At 27.6% G+C, this 23,689-nt stretch overlaps 5 protein-coding genes across 10 annotated transcripts; 2 read left to right on the top strand and 3 right to left on the bottom strand.

The window, feature by feature from the left end:
- Positions 1-299: 299 nt before the first annotated feature.
- Positions 300-2,148, top strand: LOC127068267 (SOSS complex subunit B homolog). The gene is made up of 2 exons (XM_051004213.1): positions 300-1,072; positions 1,489-2,148. The coding sequence occupies exons 1-2, from the start codon at positions 614-616 to the stop codon at positions 1,735-1,737; spliced, it is 708 nt and encodes a 235-aa protein (XP_050860170.1). The 5' UTR covers positions 300-613; the 3' UTR covers positions 1,738-2,148.
- A 651-nt stretch (positions 2,149-2,799) lies between these two features.
- LOC127068253 (tRNA modification GTPase MnmE) lies at positions 2,800-4,940 on the bottom strand. The gene is made up of 4 exons (XM_051004188.1): positions 4,697-4,940; positions 4,321-4,494; positions 3,263-4,223; positions 2,800-3,058 (listed from the first exon to the last, which is right to left on the bottom strand). Exons 1-4 carry the CDS (start codon positions 4,821-4,823, stop codon positions 2,818-2,820), a joined length of 1,503 nt encoding a protein of 500 aa, XP_050860145.1. The 5' UTR covers positions 4,824-4,940; the 3' UTR covers positions 2,800-2,817.
- Positions 4,941-5,233: 293 nt separating this feature from the next.
- Positions 5,234-11,365, bottom strand: LOC127068246 (solute carrier family 22 member 5-like). 4 transcript variants are annotated; one of them, XM_051004166.1, is made up of 11 exons: positions 11,082-11,364; positions 8,266-8,354; positions 7,731-7,875; positions 7,429-7,645; positions 7,258-7,364; positions 7,030-7,184; positions 6,761-6,950; positions 6,452-6,584; positions 6,054-6,369; positions 5,780-5,964; positions 5,234-5,714 (listed from the first exon to the last, which is right to left on the bottom strand). In XM_051004166.1, exons 1-11 carry the CDS (start codon positions 11,093-11,095, stop codon positions 5,538-5,540), a joined length of 1,728 nt encoding a protein of 575 aa, XP_050860123.1. In that variant the 5' UTR covers positions 11,096-11,364; the 3' UTR covers positions 5,234-5,537. The 4 variants fall into 4 exon arrangements, with proteins under 4 accessions (XP_050860123.1, XP_050860122.1, XP_050860125.1 ...); XM_051004165.1 differs by lacking the exon at positions 11,082-11,364 and adding an exon at positions 9,489-9,921; XM_051004168.1 differs by lacking the exon at positions 8,266-8,354 and having other exon boundaries at positions 7,731-7,886; positions 11,082-11,365.
- Positions 11,366-11,950: 585 nt separating this feature from the next.
- On the top strand, positions 11,951-16,262 carry LOC127068235 (homeobox protein 4-like). Of its 3 annotated transcripts, none has more exons than XM_051004107.1 (10): positions 11,951-12,099; positions 12,503-12,620; positions 12,772-12,914; positions 13,012-13,135; positions 13,250-13,488; positions 13,576-13,636; positions 13,727-13,923; positions 14,002-15,152; positions 15,323-15,433; positions 15,527-16,262. In XM_051004107.1, the coding sequence occupies exons 2-10, from the start codon at positions 12,518-12,520 to the stop codon at positions 15,546-15,548; spliced, it is 2,151 nt and encodes a 716-aa protein (XP_050860064.1). In that variant the 5' UTR covers positions 11,951-12,099; positions 12,503-12,517; the 3' UTR covers positions 15,549-16,262. The 3 variants fall into 3 exon arrangements, with proteins under 3 accessions (XP_050860064.1, XP_050860062.1, XP_050860063.1); XM_051004105.1 differs by having other exon boundaries at positions 13,012-13,159; positions 15,527-16,253; XM_051004106.1 differs by having other exon boundaries at positions 11,956-12,132; positions 13,012-13,159; positions 15,527-16,258.
- An 875-nt stretch (positions 16,263-17,137) lies between these two features.
- On the bottom strand, positions 17,138-22,264 carry LOC127068234 (mRNA (2'-O-methyladenosine-N(6)-)-methyltransferase). Its single transcript, XM_051004104.1, has 6 exons — positions 22,024-22,264; positions 21,283-21,567; positions 21,058-21,213; positions 20,831-20,979; positions 19,370-20,731; positions 17,138-19,289 (listed from the first exon to the last, which is right to left on the bottom strand). Exons 2-6 carry the CDS (start codon positions 21,538-21,540, stop codon positions 19,016-19,018), a joined length of 2,199 nt encoding a protein of 732 aa, XP_050860061.1. The 5' UTR covers positions 21,541-21,567; positions 22,024-22,264; the 3' UTR covers positions 17,138-19,015.
- Between the last annotated feature and the right edge of the window lie 1,425 nt (positions 22,265-23,689).

Below are 23,689 nucleotides of genomic sequence, written 5' to 3' on the forward strand. Positions count from 1 at the left end.
TATTACAGTTGAGAAATATTATTAAATTCATAAAAAAATGAGGAGATATAATTAACAAGAAAATTTCATTAAAATTGTAAATACAACTTTAATATTATATCATAACGATTCTGTTCTATTTTATCGATATAATTTTTTTCTCCGATAATAGAAGAATGTTATATGACCGACAAGAATGTATCAGAAACTTTCAAAGTACAACATGAGATGACGTTTTGGACCATATAAATTGTTGGTTTTAAATGCTCCTCTGATAAATTTGATTCCTCACGTACTAGCGAAACTAGTGTCCGTAAATTGTACTACAATAATATGGCCGACACTTGCTTCATAAAGTATCAGCAACGTAACAAGCGTATTAATCTTTATGAACATTTCATACGCTCGACGTATTCGAGAGTCATCATTTCGAGATCGCGCTATCATAAGTACGGAGCTATATTCAGCGACGTAAATTCATGCGAAAAACGTCGCTCTATTAGAGAGGGTTGGGAAGCTATAAAATTTGCAATAATACGGTGACAAAACTTCTAACGTACGTTCGAATTTATTCACGCTAGTGGACGCCGCGTAAGGAGGGACGACGTGTGTCGTATTTACGCCTGACGGAACGATGGAATACGTGCTAATAAAAGACATAAGGCCTGGCCAGAAAAATATTAATGTAGTGTTTATCATATTGGAGGTTGGTCATCCTACTATCACCAAAGAAAACCGCGAAGTTCGAACGTTCAAAGTTGCGGACAGTACAGCTTGTATGAATGTCTCCATTTGGGATGAACCTGGACAGCTATTAGTTCCTGGCGACATCGTTAGATTAACCAAAGGATATGCGTCTATCTGGAGACAATGTTTGACATTGTATTCTGGAAAAAATGGAGATATTCAAAAGATTGGAGAATTTTGTATGGTCATAAATGAGCAATTGAATATGAGCGAGCCAAATCCTGCCTTGGCTCAACAATTGATTAATCAAAGTGGGTCAGGACCACCTGGTAATAACGTTAACAGTACCATAACAAATAATGGGAATGCTAGTATCATCACTGGTCAACCTGGACGTCAGCCTTTGGTAAGTGGTTTTAAGTTTGCTTTTTTTTCAGATTTATGTCCTTCAAATTATGTTTCTTTACGCAAGTTCATCTCTATTAGCTTTTGGGAATCAATGAAGTCGTTTAATAATGGTATTTATTTCAGTATATCAATATTCCTTTGATTAAATGATCTTCAATCGTTTCATAATTAGATAAATTTATACAGGTAACAGTAATATGAACATTTTGTAGATCTAGATGACAGTACTAAATATTTTATCAAAATTATGAGCATAGCACTAATTTGAGTTAAAGAAGATAGAGAAGAATTATTTTACCTAAAAAGAAACTTCATATTTTATAAATAAGAAAAGACATTAAGTAAATGCAGTTTATAATGTCAGTTAATTTATATTATTATTAACAAAATATCAAAGTAATAACCACTTTATAGGCTGTACAAAGTAATGCAGCAGTACCTACAACTGGTACAACTGGAAGTTCAACAACTACAAAGAGTGGAAGTATTGGTAATGGGGGTGGTGGAAATAATGGAGGCAATAATAGTGGAGGATCAGGTTTACCTGGTGGATCTGCAAGATATTCTAGCAATGAATCTTCACCAAAAACTACAGCTACCACCAAAAGTAATTCACGAGGCCGTGGTGGCTATAGGAATGGTAGTCGTATCGATCGCAGATAACATATGTGTAAGATACGATTAAATATGACGTGTTCTTATGAAGCACACAAAGACACAATACCCAACACAATTGTAATATAAAGTTTTTTCTAAGATTTCTGTATATCTGTGTATATCAGTTCTTATGAGACAATGTGACAATTATATACATTAAAATAATGTATATAATTGTACGCATTTAAAAGCAGTTATGCCAAAATTACAGTAACATTAATGCAACCCAAGTGAGATCAATAATGTATTTACAATTATAAAGATAAAATTACATTTCAGAATGAAGACAATTGAAGCATAAATATTTCTTCTTTATGTAGTACTTATTACATTGATTAAGCAAAATTTGTGTTCAAAAGAGATATGTATAATTTAATTAATTATTTTATTAGAGTAAAATTTTACCACATCAACAAATTTCTTTTTATTCTTTCTATATCTGAAAACATTTTTTATATTATTATGCCCTTCGAAAAAAAAAATTCATGACAGCTATGGTTTAATGTATTGAAAACTTTATAATTAAAAATATGTATTAATTTTTATTTCTAAATAATATATGATTAATGATTCAAAAAATTAAAAAATTCAAGAAAAAGATAAAGAATCATAGTAGAACCTTCGTTTGTATCAAATTCAAACGAATAATATGTATAATTGTAATATAATTTTAAACTTCAATTGAAAGGATTAATGAAGTTCGTTGATAATAATTTGTATAAAACATATAAAATGATTATTGTACATAGTTTATTCAACATATATTTTCTTCAAATGTTTAATTTTATCTAATGCATTCCAATAATTTGCAACAAAGATTAACCTCATAATTTAACAGAGGTGCCACCAAATATGACAGAAATCCCTGTTTGATGAAAGCTATATATATACAAAGTGTATATATCTTGCAGAACTGCAGTTAAACATTACCGACAGCGCAAAAATTCAAATAATTTCATATATGTAATTTACTTTGTAAAATAATTATTTTCTTGTGTATATATATATATATACACACACACACGCACATATATAATATTATTTAAAATGAAATGATAATAAGAAATATAAGACAATATTCATTTTTTATTTACCAATACAAAAATTTTTAAAAATGTTGTTTAATATCTCGTCATTATAAACATGACCAGTAATCATTCCAAGTTCTCTCATTGCAATCCGTATTTCTTCTACAGCTATTACCATATCATAATTTTTAATAGAAATAATTTTGATATAATTCTGAAGATTTTTTAGACATCTAGATAAATGATTTCTATATCTATTTTGACTAATTACTGGATCTTCATTGAATGTATTATGACATCTGTAAAAGTAAATGTAATAATATTGTTGTTTTTATTTATGTTACAGTATTTTTAATGTTATAAATTATATTAACTCTTTCCCATTGTAATTGTTATAAGCATGGGCATTCTATTGATCAAAATTATTTTCATTCATATAACGAATGATACAAGCTATATTTCAATGGGTAAGAATTACAAATTTTCTTGTTATAAATACTTACAACTCTTTACAATAATTTATCATAGTCTTTGTTATGTCTAACAGACCTTCTTCTGTTATAAAGGAAGTTGCGACTACGTTTTCTTTTTTTATAATTTCCTTATCTTTCTCATTCAAAAGATCAATTTTATTTGCAATTATGATGCATCTCTTTCTATATTCATCTGTTAATATTTCATTTAAATTCATATTATTAACATATTCCTTCACATAATCTGGGTATGCCATTCCACTCTGTAGATATTCACATGCATCCATTACTAAAATTATAAGATCCACATTTTCTGCATATGCTTTTGCCCTAAGAATACCTTCACTCTCAACTGGATCTTTAGGACTTTTTGTAAATCCTGCAGTATCTGCTAAAATAACTGGATAACCAGAAATGTTTATTCTTAATTCGATAATATCCCTTGTAGTTCCTGCAGTAGGAGATACAATAGCAGCATTTCTTTGAACTAGATAATTCAATATTGTACTTTTGCCTACATTTGGTTTTCCAATAATTACAGTTTTTATTCCATTACGTAAAATTTCACCTTTTCTATTATCTGAAAGATGTTGTTCTATCTCTTTGATAAGATTTTTAATAGAACAATTACAAATTTCCAAGACATTGTCTTCTATATTATCTTCTTCATTAAAATCTATGTAAGCTTCTAAATTAGAAATAATATTAATAAGTTTTTTTCGCCAATCTTTATAAAGTTTACTTAAATGTCCATTGGCTTGTAATAATGCTTGTTTTCTTTGTTGTTCAGTCTCTGCTTCTATTAAATCTGCTAAACCTTCTATTTCCACAAGATCTAATTTATTATTGTAAAACGCTCTTCTAGTAAATTCTCCTGGTAAAGCTTGATAAAAATGTAATTTAGAAAGTGCAGTCATCAATGAAGCTAATATTGCCGATCCTCCATGAACATGAAATTCAACACAATCTTCACCTGTGAATGATTTTGGTCCTGAAATATGAAGAGGGATATTCTTTGAAAGATATTTAATATTAAATATTGTTCAAATATTATTTATAAAAGTAGACATAAAAAAGATTAAACTCACCAGGAAACCATAAACATAAACCTTTATCTATTACTTCTTTTGTTTCAGGATCTAAAATTTTTTTTAATAAAGCTTTCCTAGGTTCTATATTTGATATTGTGGTCATTTTATTTAAAGCATCTCTTGCATTTACACCAGATATTCTGACAACAGCTACTCCACATTTTCCATGACCTTAGAAATAATATTTCATTTTTATTGGATCATTAAATTATATTTATTATATCACTACAGCAATATGTTCTAAATGCAATCAAGAAAAAAATATTGATCTTTTTTTTTCTTTTTTTTTTTTATTATTATCATTAATAGTTTATGCGAGAAATAAGGGAGAATAATTTAATTTAATTGGCATTATATTAAAAAAATAAATAACCAGATGAGAGAGCATAAATCGTTTCATGCTTTCTTTCTGTTGTACGAAGTGTCATAGAATGTCTTATAAATAATCTAAATGGAATAGTAATTTGTGAACATAGTCTTTTGCTTGAAAATTGCGACATCGCAATGAATCACAGCAATTAAAACGTTGCTATTAATGAATAAATCGAAGAAATATTTTTTCTCACAATAAGTATCAAACAGATTATAAAGTACAGATACGCTATACTCTACGTCAATCGTACAGTTTCACTGCAAATTTTTAGGATACCGACTTACATTGATTTTAAAGACCGAATCAATATACTTTCTTTTTTTATCATACGTCGATAATACAGAATTCTTTTTTCAAAATATCGGTAATAAATGAAAGCGAAAAAGTATTTAAATAAATCTGTACATTGTATTATACGTTTATGAAAACATTATATATTTATTACGTGTGAATAATATTATGATTGTTGTATCGAGAGTAAATTGATTTATTATAACTGAATATAATGTATAAAAATTGTAATATTTATTGATAACATTTTTTATTCACATAATATTTTTTATTGTATATTAATTTTTATATATTAATTACTTTATTATGTTTTATAAGGCAGTGCATAATTCTTAAATACAGAGGTAACAATAATTATTTTTTCGAATGTATATGAAATGGCAACTAAATCAGAATATCAATTCTGAATCTAATTTTATAACTATATTATACAACTACATAAATTTAAAACATAGATTCACTTATGTTCAAAGATATGATTCTCTTTCTCACTTTCTCTCTCTCTCTCTCTCTCTCTCTCTCTCTCGTAACATAATTTATATTTTTTATTTTAGGATGGTAGTTCCTGCGAACGAGTATGAAGTTTCATTTTACCAATATTTTCTGCTTCCCATACGGTATCTGGAAGTTTTGTTCCCAAAGTTTCAGGGAAAATAAGAGAGAAAATGCCTGCCAAAATAGCCATGCATCCAAAGATAACCAATGGTAATTCAGGTAAAATTTGCATCTATGTAAATAAAAGACTTTCTTATTATAATATTGTTTGAATCAATCGTACACGATTTAACTTACCAAGAGTGGAGTTTGAGGTGCTAATATGGAACCTATCCGACCTGTCATACTGCAAATCCCAAGCAATGAATGTCGCAAATTTGTTGGAAACATTTCTGCTGTGTACAGATAGATCGTTGAAAAAGACATAGTGATGCACCATTTTCCACCCATGTATAAAATTAAAGGAGCATATAACCAGCCTTCTGTAGTACGATCGATTTCATTTGGAACATCGAGAACGTATATTAATTAATAATAAATATCTATTAATTATTCTATTTTAATTTTATACCTGATGGTATGAACTGAATAGCAAGACAAAAAAGTCCACTGAAAATAAATGATCCGGAAAGCGTCGCTTTACGACCAATATAATCGGTTAACAGCCAGGTAAGAAAATGTGCTGGTATTTCAACAACGGCAACTAGTATAAAATTCACGTATTTATCACCTGCAAATGCTACCGAATTTAAAGATAGGCCGTAATAAATAAAAGTATTTGTTAACCAACAAAAGGAGCAAATGAGTAAACGAATCATGATGATGGAACTGTGAAGAACTTGTTCGATTGGTCTCTTTTCGTTTGTCTTCTGATCTAATGATTCTTTCTGAAATTAACAAGAATAATTAATTAGTATTAAGTGTATTGTTGATAAATCTTAACGAATTAGAAAAAATAATGAATGTTACATTCGCGGGTTCGATGACATTTAATTCTTTGAATATTCGAATAGTTTCATCTGAAATCTCTAAGCCATTCATTTCTGCCATTTTACGATATACTCGTTCAACTTCTTCACTTTTACCATTCGCCATTAACCATCTTGAAAATGACATGATATTAAAAATAAAATAACATGACAACTATGTATATAAGTTCAATAATTTCCAATTAATGAAGATTAATGACATAAACGAAGATCGTGTTAATAAGTAAATTGTACAACGATATAGATAACAACTTAACAATATAGATAAATACTCACTGACAACTATTACCTGACAGATTCTGGTATAGTATAAGGAAGGAATATAGCTAACAAAGCTGGACCATAAATGACACGTAAAAGCGTTCGCCAAGATCTTAACCACATAGCAATTAAACCTAAAATGATTTCACCGAAAGCAAACATGCAATTTGTTATAGTGTTCCCTAAGACTCTATTTTTAGCTCCAGTTAACTCCATTCCTAGAAATGGAACATATAAAATATTCCTTTAGTTTCTCGATTAAACCGTGAAGATTTAATTATTCTTCATGAACATTACCTAAGATAAAACCAGCGCTATAAATTCCAGCTCCTGCAACAGCATCCATAAATTCGAATGCAACGAACATCCAATAATTAACAGAAAATGAATGAATCAAACCGCTAATTCCACTGATAAAAGTTGCGCCGGTTAATATCGTTCGTCTTCCGTATCTAAAACAAATATAACTTTATTATAATTTATTCAACTTTCGATAAGTCGATAAATCAATCGTTTGATCTTAACTTATCAGAAATATATCCAGCAAAGGTCAGGCCAACTAATTGTCCGACGTTGTTAATCGTACCGACCAAAGTCAGCTTCCATCGATTATTATCACAAGTAAAGTTCCACTATTAAAAATATAAATAGATAGATATAATAAAACGTAATGCTTATGATGCTAGAAAATTTTACCTCGTTAAGTATGGTACGTTCGTTGGGATCATAGAACCATGCATCACAATTTCGAGTGATATTTTTAAAGGAAACAGACGAACACGTTCCAGAGTTTTCATTTATAACATAACGTGTACATGTCGCCAATGTTCCATCTACCTTCGGAGCAGAGTCTAAAATCCATGGTGGATTGAATACAGTGTTCGAAGAATTTTCACATTCCGGAACGAGACATCTGAACTTCAAAAAATTGATAACTTTTGATAAATTTCTTGATACGTTTTACATTTCAAAAATGATATTTAGTTTAAAGAATATACCTGTATTTAACTTCGCCTGCAGTGAAAACATATAATAACGCAAAACCAGCTGAGAATAATAATGGTATGCTGAGTATTGCATACATCGTCACTTGATAAAATCCAAAACGATCCAGATCTTGAGTCCTTGGATTTTCTATCTTTCCTAAAGAACAACTTTAATTACGTTTGAGGATTCATTACTTTAGTGTCATAATGAACGAGAGACACGAATCTACCTACTATCTTATGTATTTTTTAATATTACGTATTACACAATTATTACTTAGTTATTATATGTTTTCCAAATAAACGAGTACTGAATTATTATTTACTCACGTAAAGAGAGACGATTTATGTAAAAATAAAAATCTTATGAACGCGATCGAGAAACAGTGATTAGCTTAATTACGTTCACGTTAAATCATTCTCCGAACCGTAACGATCACCTTCTGATATTCTAATCTATTAATCTATTAATATTTAACATTCAAATATTATATAAACACATCGACATATTAATGAAAAATCGTTTAATGACAAAATTCATTGATACCTTCGAAAATATCCTTTTTCATAATCGATAATGAATCAGGCTTGCTCGTGTAGAACCCTTGAACGCTCATTTCGCTCATCGAATTCAATCTGTAAAATACGTTTTCAACTAACTTTTTTTGAAAAACATTTTTTTTGATTGATTTACTGTGATCGTAAATTGTACGTAATCGTTAATCGTAAATCGTTTCGACATATTTTGACATTCGGATTGGAATTATTTAAGAAATAATTTGTATATAAACAATGACTAACATAGAAAAAGCAAATATATTTATTTTTAAAAAATAATTCTTTTAGATAGATTCTTAAATTTTAAGAACAGCGTATAAAAAAATATGTGTTTTAATAATTCAAATGATTTCTGTTAAATCACTTTCATTATCATCGACTGGTATATTGAAAATATATTCATTTATCTTTCATTTTTAAAATTGCAAATAATTCAGATCTTTCAATTATATTGTAATTAGTTTGCCGAACTTCGTTTTGATCGATCTAAAGAAAATTACTTTGAATTCGTTGAATTGAAATCGGTTAGGTATACGATTAAATGAAGGACGATTTCAACGTTCTCTTCACTTTCTTATATATATATATATATATTTTTTTTTCTATTTTTCCGGAAGTAAACGGGTTACATGCGTAGAATGTATATTATACAATAAATAATAATGTATGTATGTGTATACACATATATACATATGAATGATATGTTATATAAATTATTCTCTTTGAATCTTTTTTCTTTCTTACTATAAAAAAAATACAAAATTTTATTATTTAACAATTTTTCTTATTTCATAATTTTTTCACCAGGTAGAACAAAAAATTATAGAACTAGTAGCAATACGATAACAAGTTTTGCATATCTATAAGATTTAAATGCATTTGTAAGTTTAAAAATATGTACATTTTTACAATGAACGAAACGAAACATTCTATTTTTAAAACATGAAAGAAAATTGAGTGACCTACAAAATTTATTCCCCTTTCTCACTTTCTTCGAAACTCAAACCATCACCAAATATAATGCATGCAAATATTATTAATTTGTCAAATATTTTTCAAATTTAATAAATGCAGTATAAAGAATTATAATTTAATAAAAAAATCAACTTGAATATTTATAATTAATGTTTTGAAATTTAATTGAATTTCTATATATATATAAGTTTATACATGTTTATTTATGCACCATTTTTTAACGATATATTTACTAACTTCGTTGCACTTGCACGATGCACGAAGATCATCCGTTTTCTTCTTACTCTCAAGTCACTGTCGTTTTTCGTTATAAATGCATTCCACTTCTGTGCCGTTAACTGTTAGTTTCGAAGAGAAGGGGTAAAGGAAAATAGTGGGGAAGGGAGGGTGGTGGTAACGGTGCAAGCACCATCCTTGTCTGATTTGCAATCTCTAGTCCAAACGTGTCTTCACCACAAAATATACACCAGATTGGATAGAATATGTATGTATTTAAAAATGAATGGGACAGAAAATCTTGTTTATCTGCAATCCTTTTCTTTTTTTTCTTTTCAACTTATTTTTTGCCTAAAATTTCTTTTTCATTGAATAGAAAAATAAAGTAAAAAATAATTGTAAAGACCTAACTAAAAAAAATATATATATACACATATGTTAAATATATTATTAAATCTATAAAAAATATATATTATATATAATATATATACATATATATAAACCCATAAAAAAATATATATATATTTCTTTTCTTTTTGTTATAGATTATCTATACCCTCAAGTTGAGAACCACTGGCTTGATATAGCACGGTGTACCAAACCATTCCGCCCACGGAACTGATATGACTATACTAAATTTTTCGACAACGAAATAAAAGATGTTATATTTCGATGCTTCGAAAATATTTATAAAAAAAAAAATGAAATTAATATTTATTTTAACCAATCAGTTCATAGAAAAGAATCTCTAGACTGACCAGATAAAACTGGTTTTAACTAGATTAGGTGAAGGGTATTCTTTTACATATGTAACGAAATAGAAAGAGAAAGAAAGAGCAAGACACGATTTGTCCGACATACGAACAAAGAATACGTATGAGAGAATTTTAAAATAAATATTATAACAGTGCGAGGGTAAGGTTAAATAAATTAAAAGAAAAGAGATGTTTTGAATCGATAAAAGAAAATCTATTTCAAATTTAATACGCGATCGATCTATAATATTAATTTTTTATCAACGTGTAATGTTAGTATACATTAATATAGCGAAAAAAAATATTTTATTTCTTTTTTTATAGATAACATAATCCACATGAATTTTCTACCTAAATGAAGATATTTTATCGATGTTTATTTGATGAGTATTGAAATCGTACATGTGGAAAAATCCATGATTTCATATATAACAGATATTTCTTTATCGATATATCGACTATCATTCTTAGAATCGAATTTAAATGTATGTCATTATATATATATATATATATATATATATATATATATATATATTCCTTTTTACGATATTTAATTAGTCAATAATATTTTCTCTGATTGATTGAATTATCAAATTTCAATTTCTATCTACTTCTTCGTTTAGCGATAAAGAATAGAAAACGGAATGAAAGATCGACTGTTTCATTAAGTCCCAATAATATTTCTTGTTATAAACAAATCCATAAGAGTCTTACGATAATCGAATCGATATTCATCGATATATTTGAAAAAAATAGAAAAGAAAGCAAATAGAAAAAGAAAACAAAAGATATAAATGAAACAACGCGCCAAAATTCAAATCATTATTGTAAAAATAAAAAATTCGTAAATAAAACTCACCTTTCACTTTCCATTGTGCGAAGAAAATAAAAAATAAAAATAACACTCAAAAAAAAAAAGGAAAATGATTGATGTCGCGACGATCAAAAGTTCTCGGGGCGAAAAATACAATGTCAAAACGATGTGTCTTTCGCATCAAACGTTCCAACTCTAAACTTTTCTTTGTTATAATATGGAATGCGCTTCTATTCCAAGTATATATATGAATGAGCCAAAAACATTAACAACTTCGATGCTTAGTCATACAGTAACATCAGTTCGTAGTTTAAATAAGAGTAGGAGGAGGTGACTGACAATATTGAGCCACGAAAGTTGATATGCGAAAAACCAGTGGTCGAGAAACGATCAGATTCTTATCTATAATTATCATAAAAGTTCTTTTGACAAAAGTTATCGATAAAGAATTTTTTTCTAGGTCACAGAAGACCGAAGTAATTCGAAATAAAATAATTTCTTTCGCTTTATTTTATAATACAAAGAAAGAATTTAATATTACTATCTACATTGTTACATTATATTTTATTTGTTTTCTTTTTCTCGATATTTCGAAAAAAGGATATGAAAATGAATGATTGATTATATTTTCGTTTTCTTTTCTCTTTCTTCTTCTTTTTTTTTTTTGTAAAGGTATAATGAATGATACTTTGAAATATTATGTATGTCAAATATTTAAGTTATTTTCCAGTGTTTAGGTTATAACAAGAATAATTTTATACCTAGTCGAAAGAAAGAATGACACGGAACCTTTGAATTTATCATAAGAGTTAAAACTTCTTTTAATTTTTAATAGCGATTCTTCTTATTGATAAATGTTTTTTACATGTGACCACTAGATAGCGCTGTCCTAAAAAATAATCTGATATTCGTTTTCCTCTCTCATAACCTATTTTCCAGGACGTTTTTAATGGCGACAATGTTTCTTTTATATCTGTTACTAAGCTTTCTTTGAAGCAGTACTTCGAAGTATCAGAGTAAAAAACTATGCAATGAGAGATTTGTTAATCAATTTCTTTGAAATGTAATACTAATAAAAATGTTTTCATAGTGTAATGTTCGTAGTGCAATATTTTTGTAATATTTTTCTTAATTTAGCTAGTAATCAAATATTTATATTTCCGTTAGATTTCTTCATTCTGTAATTTGTATTAAATTTATAAAAGTTGTCAATTATATAATATTTTTTTTGCAGTTATAATAATTGTGTGTTCATTAAAATGAATAATGAAATGAATAATTCGTATAATTAACTATTTCTTAGAATCGTATCTTTTGTATTATCATTCTAATTTTTACATAATTTTCATTCTAACCAGCATGTAAAAATAAATATTTCGTATAATTTTATATAGTGTTCTTGTTGTAAATAATGAAATAATTATATATTCATAATAACTTATACTTCTTATTTTATTAAAATTTAGAGAAACAGACAAATAATGTCACAAATAACGAGACATAGAAGATTCAAAAGAGCCACTGTGCTTATTAAAAGAACACAATGTTTAGGGAGATATCTGAGGACTAAAGGTTGTATGTCCTGTGAGTATTTCAATTATAAAATAAAATATTTTTATATGTTGTATATATATATATATATATATATATATATATATATATATATATATATACTTTAATTATAATGATATTTTTTATTTTTAATTATCGTAGTATAAATATTTTTTCTTCATAGCATATGAAAAGTTAAGAAGTAATAATAGTTCATTAGCAAAGGCACTTTCTAAGCAAAAACAAAAAGGACAACTTCTATTTTCACAAAATGTTGCTTTATTAGCAGAAGTTCAAGACTTGAGCTCAGCTTGTAATAAACGTGATGTAAGTAAAATACATAAGTAATATATTTATGATAAAAAAATTAAGACCATATTTTAATGTGTTTATTTTAATTACATTTTATTTTTTTTTTTTTCAGAATACAATTTTAAAAATATTACAAAATGCTAAAGAAATGCTGAAAATGTTAGTTACAATGACTAAATTTGTAACAAGTACTATTGCTTCCTGCCAAGAATTTACACCTTCTAATATGAACTTACGTATGTCTTGTAATCCACTTTCCAGTAAGGGAATTTTGTATTGAATTTATATTACATAAGCAGATTATTATTTATAAAATGCTAATTATTGCTTATAAAACAATGATTTTAAAGAAGGAGAAAGCAGAAGACTATCATCTAAATCTCCTACTAGAGGAATAGTTAAACCGATGGTAAGTGGGCATACAATAACAAAGCCCACTATTAACTTGAGTCGAGTAAATATGCAACATTTTAATAATCCAACGACCTTGAGTACTATAGAAGAAGTATCTACGCCAGTAATATTATCTGAAAATTCAAATGTAGATGATGATAATTCCCCTGCTTCTATTCCTGTTCAAGCAAGAAATGCACGTATAAAAACAAACTTAATGAATATTTAATACTAATTTAGTACATATAAAACGAGTTGTTGATACAAAAATTTCTTATTTCAGACTGGTGGTCGTATCTGTAGAATGCCAGAAAGATTGAATGTTACTTCATCAAGAGCTAGTGGTATGAAATATTATGTAAAGTAATATATTGATACAATGTAGATTCATGTAATGTAATTTAAAAACGAAATATTTAATTTGATATTCCTAGATGGAAATGAACGACGATTAAGTAAACGAAAAAGTAAATATTCTGAACAGTTATCCGAGAGACATTCAAGATCAAGATCTAATAGACTATCAGAACCAAATAATATAGAAGATACTCATTTATTAGGAAGTCCTCGTGTTAAATTGAACGACGTCTCCAAATTATTACAAAATTGCCAAACTATTAATATTCGAAGGGTTTGTTTTTTTCTCTTTATATTAAACAACTATCTTTTCGATATTTTTCTTTTAATTAAATCTCTCTATTTTTAATAGCTGGGTTCAATTAAAGATAATGTTGTTAATGAAAACATAGAAATGAATGATTCAACAAATAATATATCTAATAAACAAGATAAGGATAACATTATTTCAGAAATGCAATTGTCAATAGACTTTCCAGAAGAAACTGATTCAGAAGAAAATAGTGATGAATCTATACGGAGTAGTAAAAAAAGCCTTAAAAATGAACAGCCTAAACTTAATGTACAAACAAATAATAGAGATAGTTATAATTACGTATCTATTAAGGATGATCCATTGGAAGGTCCAAGCTGGTTATTTAATAGTTATCAAAGGCTTTCTCCTTCAACAAATTCAAATATAGAAAGTAATAAAATGAAAAATTATAATAATAAAAGTGACAATGCACAACAATGTACTACAAAAACTTCCATGTTACATACATTGCAATATAATAATGATAGTGATAATTATCAAGAAGATAATAAAGAATCTGATAATTTATACTCTAGAAAAAGTACATTTAAATGTCATACTTCAGAAAAACAAAATATTTTAAATAATTCTCAAGAGAATGATCTTGGAATGGAAGATGATGTTACAATAAATAATCAAGGATTTGTGACACGACAACGTGGAAATTCTACCGAAACTACGGATGATGATCTTGACGAATTTACTTTAATGTTTATGCGACGAAATAATAATGTACCTTTTGATATAAATGATTTACAGCTACCTGTTTTAGAAGATTCCGTTGTAAAGTCCATAGTTACAAAAGAACCAGAACCTGAAATAACGACTACATTACAGAAATTAACACAGAATTGCGAACTTCCATCTACCAATAATGATATTAAAGACGATTCGTTAATTGATCAGCTTACAGTTAAATTGCCTCAGCTTTCAAATACTACACTTGATTGTACGATACCGATGGTAGATATATCATTAGATACACATCAACAGAAAAAATTAAAAAATACAAACAAATTACTCGACGCAAATAATTCTCAAAATATAACTTCGCGAAAGGAAAAAGTCAGAAGACAGAAGAATAAATCTACAAATGACAAAGATCCAAGTACTGTTAAAGTTGTCTTACAAAAACTTAATGACTCTGATGTTAAATCACAGATCCTTTCCTATGAAGAAACATTTTTACAGAATTCTAGCTCGTTATCGTATGTATGATTATCTATAAATTATATTATTATTATTATTATTATTTCTTAAATTCAATCGGTATTCAATATTGCTTTTTTAATCATTTTTAACTTCATTATTTAAGAAACATTCATTTTATTTTTAAACAAAAAAAGATTCTTTATTCTCCACCTCTTGAAAATTCTAGTGATTCTGAAGGTAGCATAGTGAGTACAAACATAAATACTGAAAATAATTCACTAAGACGTCCTAAAAGACAGAAGGCACCAAAAAATTTAAAAGAGCCAAATTTATCAAAGTAAGTAATGCGTTATTTTAAACAATAAAACAAACTAATTATATTACTTTGTTTTGTTTAATAATACATGTTCACGTCTTTGTTTTGTTGTAGAAAACTAAGGAGATTAAAATGAATATAACAAAAAATATATTTAAGAGAATATTTAAAGCAAAGTACATAATAAGTACATTGCAATGTAAATAAATATTCTATATAACAGAACATTTAGTTTGTTACAAATATAAATCAACGGTATCGTGCTCCTATTTTTTCAATAAGATCTGTTAAAACTTAGTCTCGCGTATAATTTATGTTAAGCCAATGAAATCTATCCAATCAATGTGGTAGAGTAGATATTAGATTTTAATAAGTTTTTTAACCATAATTCTTCCATAAGATTTTTAAATTACTTATACTAATGTTTTGTACCAATTTTAACACCTATTCATTCCAAGATTAATCACACCCGCTGAAAGTGGTATTAATATTAATAAATGACAAATAAATTTTTTTTGACGAACTAATAAATCTTAAATGATATAATTTTATGTTCACACAGTATATATGTACAAATGTCAATTTGATTTAAGATAATTAAAAATGCATCTGTGATGCTGTTAGCCGTGGAAAACCAAATCCATAATATAGTAATTTATGTTGTTATTCTAAAAGAAATGACTTCTTAAAAAAAATTATTCGAGTATATTTAAAGAAAGAAATTATTATAATTACTATAGGAATTTATTATTACTGTAGAAATTATTTAATATTTGAGAAATGTATTTAAACAGTTATTGAAAACTACAATAACAATAAAATTAAAAGATAAAAATAACCTTATAAGATTAAAGTCATATATATCATTTTTATATGTATTGAACATTGAATCAAATGAATATAATACAGTAATTTTTATAATTCTTCCACTTTTATGAATGTCCATATGAAATATTGAAACTGTTAGAAATAAATTTAATGAATAATAGAGATACTTGATGAGAATATAAGAAAGATGTTTGCAAAGGACACATTTGTAAAACTAATTGATATAAGAATGAAATATTCTTATAACCTGTAAAGATATTTTTTATCGTGTAATGTGTTCTCTATAACCTTGTAGTATAACTTAATGCATAAGAAACATATCATATGACTGTATAATTTTATATAACAATGATATGGCATCTCGTATAAATAAATATATAAGTAATATAAGGATAAAGTTAATTTGTTATTTCCATGCATATGAAAACATGATTTGTAAATATACTGTAAATTTATAAGATATACGTTGTTAAGAAACTACAAGTTTATTAATTATTAACAATAAACGAGACTTACAACGATGTATTTCGAGTTTAGAGAACACCATATATAGATTACTGTATATTTATTCAGCTGATGAAGACAGACAGTTTTTCTAAAAGAAATCTCTTTTAATTATACTTTTAACTTATCGTACTATTGCAGTACTCTTATTTCACTATTCATTCATTGTATCAAGAAATATCCTATCAATTTTCTAAGATACATATGACGGATTTCAACCGACTTTGATGTCGTGTGTGTACACACGAAATATCGTATGTGTCGATTTAAAAGAGAGAACTACACCTCCATATTTCTTATGAACCATTATATTCTGGGCATGCGCATTGAACTTTTTTTTCCATTTTCTAATTAAAATTGATAATTTTTTTCTAGTTCAAAGATCGCAGATTATTATTAATAGTAAAAGATCTTTTTATTTTTTCATTCGAAATAATATGACATTTTTCTAATTTAAAGTTGGCTGTATATAGTTATCCATTGCACAGAATGTTAAATCTTACATCACGTTGACAAACTCCCGGGAAAGTAGTAGAAACATTAAAATTTTGAAAATATTTTTAATATTTAAAAGTAAATAAAATTCGTTTTATTAAGAAATATTGCTCGCGAATCAATTTCAATTGGAAGAGCTTTTAAAATTTAATCATTCATTAATATTAACTAAAAAATTTTCAGATTTAAGCATTCCTAGAAAAACAAATTTATGAGCACATATTACATATAGAAAAATATACTCGAAGCATGTTTTTTTTTTACTTCTTTTGGCAAAAAATCGCCTGCTGTGCTTTCTGTTCTATTTACATTTACTAAATAAATTCGTATAATTGCTATCCCACAAAAATTTCAAATTATCGCCAAGATGTATATATACACTGTGTTAATATAAAAACGATAAACATTATATATTTACCGTAATAGAAAAATCAATTGTACAATAATATGAAAATGGTTGTCGCATCCATAATTCATTGAAAATAAAAATGATGAAAGAATGATTAGGGCAACGTGAGATTTTTTATCCTACTTTGTCATATGATATAAGAGAAATATTTTTATCTTAATATTGTATGATATATTGGCCATTGCGTTTATTCTTTTCTCTTTAGTATAATATTATATAATTGCAATACTTTTCTTATATCATATCAGTAATATATGATAAAATTGCACAGCCCTAAACATAATTAAAATATCACAACTTATTCATGTTTGTTAATTATTTATGCATTTCATTCTCTTTGAGAATTATTTATTTCATGGAATATATAACAAATCAAGTTTTATATATATATATATTGAAGTGTATATATTCCATTAAAGTTGTATCTAATATTTGAATAGAACATTTTCAATGGATTTTTTAATCTTTTCGATTCTAACTTTATAGTAGAAATGAAAAGAATATATGTATATACGTATATGTATACACACACATATATATATAATATAATATATATTATATATATTACAAATATAATATATATATATTATATATATAAGATATATATATATATATCTTAAAAATAATTGCATAAAGCGCGTTTTAGTAACATAAATTTTAATAAACTTGGCTATGTGCTCATATTGATCACTAATTGCAACATTCTGTGTGCGTGTATAAATAATTATATAGACTTTATCTCTTAATCTTTTACAATAGTACCAATTTTATCTTGCATGGCAAGTATACCTAATATCTTACACATCGCGTCTCACAAAGTCTAATATACGTATTGATCATAATTAATTAATGTTATTATAAAAATTAGACATTGTGACACGAGGTTATTATCAAATTAGAGAGAGTGCATTTTTTTATACCTATATAATAGATATATGTATATATATATTTTTTTTCATCATACTTTTTATATTAGTTTTACTATTCATTACTTAATTATCTAATGCAATTGTACTTAAATATTATTATAACAAGAAGAAAAGCAAAATGTGTTTAACATAACTAGGATGTACTGAATACAGAATGCAATGTAGATATAGAAACAAGTATTGCATAGAAATACATATTTATACATTGGATCCAATCTGTTGACTTGCACAATTATTATTAATTTCGATATAAAATATAATTGTATATGTAAACTAAGTATTTTAGGAGAAATATGTACACGAAGTAAAGTTAGAATGTGTCATTAGACGTATGAAGTCCGATGCTTTAAAAAGGATATATGATTCTGCTAGCGATTGTGATCTTTTTACATATTATGAACTGAGATTAAATTTATATTAGAAATTTTTTGTATATGATTATGTAGGATGCGTAGATAATGTTTGTGAAAGTGGCATTGTTGGAGGAGTTTGCGTTGCTAACACTGGAACTGGTGTTGCAGGAATCTGTTGGTGAGTTTGTCTAGGTGGAGAGAGAAGTTCTTGTTTATCTCTTTCTCTTTCTCTTCCTGGACGCCAAGCTTCCAATAATGCCTCTACACGTTCCTCAGTAGGACCCCATCTTGCAGCACCTGCTGCATTTTGAAGCCATACAACCAAAGTTCCATGAGCAGCCCTGATATTTACTTCACCTCTGAAATATAAAACGATATCATTTGTTAAAATATTATAATAAAGCATATCTTAATATTCTAATTATTATGTTCAATATACTTTGGTAATATATGTTGCAGTCCATGTCTGTATTCATGTTCCATTGCAAGTACTACTACTTGTTTACGCTTAAAATGACTACTCTCTAGCTTTAAGAGAGCATTAGGTGCTGGATCTCGCCATTCTGGTAAAAATACAACAAAAGACAAAGGTTCAGTTGAATCTGCTAAGAGACGTTCAAAGTGATTGACCATTGCTTCCATGAGTTCTTCGCAGTAGGGTGGATTAGCTTGAAAAGAGCCGCTTACAGGTCTAAAATCCAGAAAAGGACCTCTTGATCCGAAATAGGAGTCTGTGTCAGCAAACGTTGAACAATATTGTCTAAAGTAACAATTTAAAGGAGATGCAAAACACTCGAATGTCACGCCAAATGATCTTTGGAGGCACTCAAAAACTGTAACTGGCAAAGCCATCTGAGTTGCTTGTCCCTCATTGCCAAGATATGTTTGATATCGTTTTAACATACACCATACACGAGGTAAAAACATTTCAAATTTTTTATCATCAAAACAATTGTACCTATATAAATGTTCTAATTTTGTTAAGTGTGTATTGTTAATACACATAGTGTCACCATGAAAACGTAACATTGTTTGATCACGTTCAGGAAGATAATCCACTTGTGGAAGCCGAGGAGTAGGAAGAGAAAATTGCACTGGATAACACCAAACTTTTCTTTGCGTACTAGCAGGTCCCCCCAATGGTATCACATCCCCTAAACCATTGTCTTTTAATATTTGATTATTTTTATCCTTAATTTTTTTTGCATATTCTGTAGACAAGTGATAAATTTTTAAGCAAATACCCTCGACACTTGCTTTTACAGTTTCAGTAAGGTGAGGTTGACATTGACGTTTTAAATGGGCAAGTCGATCCTGAAAGTCATCAAATGTTGCACCGACTGTCCGTCGGAGCCATTGAAACGTATCTTCGGCATTCCATTTTACAACTTTTCTGCTTTCAGGAGATGCTGCTCTTGATTCTATCATTTTCTTAGCTGCTTCCGCGTAACGCGATAATTGTTTTCTAGCATCACCAGTAAATTTTGGTCTTACTAATTTAATAGGGATATCATTCATAATTTCACGATACATTGACATAGAGATCTCTGGAAAGCACTGACTTGGCAGCAATGGATCTGATCCACAGTCTATAACCTTACGTTCCATTAACCATCTGTTAAAAGAATCTTTAGGGGCATCTATGGATTCTCGTGTATGGCAAAGCTCTTGATAGCACAAACGTAACTTTGCAAGTAAACCACATCGTAAAGCTTCCACTTCAGGATGGACATGTGGCAAATTTGATGGTGCTCGTTCGTGAATTATTACATTTGTTGGAATTTCAAGATCCCACGGACCTCTGTCAATAAAAAGATAAATTTCAAATTTCAAGATAAATTTCAAAAAAAAAAGGTAATACATTTACGCATCTAAATTTATAAATAAATGTTATACGTACGCTAACACAAACTTTTTTGGAGCTGGTGCAGTACCGTCTTCTGAAGCTCTGCGTTTTACTCCACCACTCGGTGTACAGAGAGGTATTGATCCGTTTCCAGGAACTGGAGGTACACCGCATATACCAAGGGGATCCGTGATTGGATCAAACTTCAATGTAATAAATGTATTAGAAAATTCTCCTTCATCGTATGTTAAGTATTATTTTTTCTCTAATAAATATTATACCTGAGATTTCAAAGAGGGGACAACCCACAAAGATTCACCCGTTAACTTGTTCCAGAAATAAGGCCTGTTCTCTCGTTTACTCCAGAATTTTTTCCAACCTTGTTGTTGAAGTTCGGGCGAAAGTTCAAGATCAGAAAAATTTGTTGGTGCTAAGCCCTATATCAATAAGTTACGAATGAATTAAAGATGTTTGAAATATTTACTTTATAATGTTTTGATATTTACCTGAGTCATTAAAGGTGTTTGTTGCAGATGTCCAAGTTGTGAACAATGATCGGTTACCGTTTGAGCAGGAGATAATATAGGACCTTGAAGTTTAACAGGAGTAGGAACTATAACTTGCATAACTGTTGTACTTGTATCCTGCTGCAACGTTTGATGATGATGGTGCATATTAGATGCCGAAGATAGAGATGGTGCTGACAGAGTTTCCCAAGCCGAAGTATTTGGTAACTCTTGTTTACTACCGCTTATTTCATTCATCGTTCAATAGTTGTTCTAATCAATATACTAGAAATATAAACGTTTTAATATAATATTCATCATCATGATTATTATCGTACTGAATTTAATTACATTATGTTTTTATTAATATGTACTCCAATGTGAAATATAATTTTATCTGCTAATAATATTTATACCTACATAAATAGAAGAAAAAAAAACAGTCAGGACATGCAAGGACTATGCACCTGTTGAAAGTGAGTATAAGAACAATATAAACAATCTATATCATAATATATAAAAAATTTAAATCGTATAGCTAACGTAAAATTAGTAAATATATTCAAATAAATTCTCGGGATAATTTCCAAAGTATAATTCTCATTTAATATTGTCTGACAGTACTTAATATCTTCAGGTTTGTTTACATTCTTTCTAAGCGCCAGTAATAATTAGTAAATATCGGAAATTTAGACGTTTCTTAACTATCAAAATATATTCTAATTATAATATACAACTTACCGATTAATAACACACGTAATTAAAAAAAGATATGTGATGAACGTTAAAATTCATTCATGATTCGTGAAATTCGACGCAATGATCTCCACCTACGAGACGCCATTTCCTTGAACTGAATCAACTATCCTGCCAGATACTAAAAGAATTCTCGCGTATGCGCAGTAGATTTTCAAAGCGGAACGTGAACAGTTTACATTTGTACTCGAATGTGATACGATATTTTTTTATTATATTTCTTTTTGTTTTTCAATTTTAATAACTTTTACAATATATTTTCACAATAAATTAATAGAAAAAAGTATTAGTTTAATATAAATGGTTATGTTAAAATATTACTAAAAGAACATATTGCATATACAAATACCACGTATGAAAATAAAAATTTCTTTACTTCCTGAATATGTAGTACGAACTTATATATTGTAACAAAACTATTATAAAAAATTAATTTAAAAATAAGTAAAACTATGACATTTTTGGTAGCAAAATTAATTAATATTAAAGCAAATATGGCACATATAATAATGAAATAACTTCGTGAAATATTTTTTCTATGAAAAAGTTCATATTTTCTATAACTTCTAAAATTAGCTAGCAGTGATGCCTAAATATAAATTTATACTCTATAAACAAATTACATTATTGTTTCGACATTTAAATCCATTCGATTATGTATTTTTGTATCTTTTTATTTTTTACTTTTTAAAACTTATTTTCTTCTCTCCAAAAATTTTTTGTCTTTATTTATTATAAATAATCTGAACAGATTATTAAAGAATGTATATATTTTGTATTATAATAATATTTTTTATTTTATTTAATAATAATATAGTGTTGCAATACCAAAACCATAAACGATAAAATTAATTTAGATTTAGATACAACAAAGTTGAAGTAATTTGTCCAGAACGAATCCAAGACGACAGCGCCACCTGGGCTAAATCCTCCTACCAGAAATTATAAAAACGAATATTCTGATACCTAGAGGTTTCTTAACTAAATCATCAATACTTCATGGTATGAAAAACGTTCTTTATATTATGAGTTAATTCGTTAATGAAAACTAATATTATTTATATAAATATCAGTGCTCGTTAAAGTTCTCCTTACAAAGAAATTCTTAATTACTCCATTCCAGCATACCGAGATTATGAAGAAACTTGTTCCTTTCTGTAATTAGAAGTAATTACTAAACAAATTAGGTTTGTTTTCTTTAACTTTTCATAATCTAAAGGATAATCTATATAAGATAATAATTAGACAATAATTACACATAGTTTTTAATACGTTAACTATACAATACTTGGTTTTTTCAAGTAAAAAAAAAAATTTCCCGCGTTATTTAACATTTTGTCCATTATACAAGGTGTTTCATTTAATTTTATGTCATTAAATATTTTTATTTCTTTGAAAATAATAATACAAAAAAAAACAAATATACAATAGAAAAAATTCTTTTCAAGGTCACATTCCTTCTAGAACATTTTCTTGTTTGTTTGTATAAACGAAGAATATGAATGTGGCTTAAATGATCGAATGAAATAAAACACCCTGTATATACTAACATAGAATGATACAGTAATTGTTTCTCTATAGCTTTGAAATGGAGAATACGCGGGGTTTAATTTGACCTAGCAGAAAACAGCGCATGCACTGACCACGTGCA

This window comes from Vespula vulgaris, chromosome 12 (assembly GCF_905475345.1).
Source record: "Vespula vulgaris chromosome 12, iyVesVulg1.1, whole genome shotgun sequence".
NCBI lineage: Eukaryota > Metazoa > Arthropoda > Insecta > Hymenoptera > Vespidae > Vespula > Vespula vulgaris.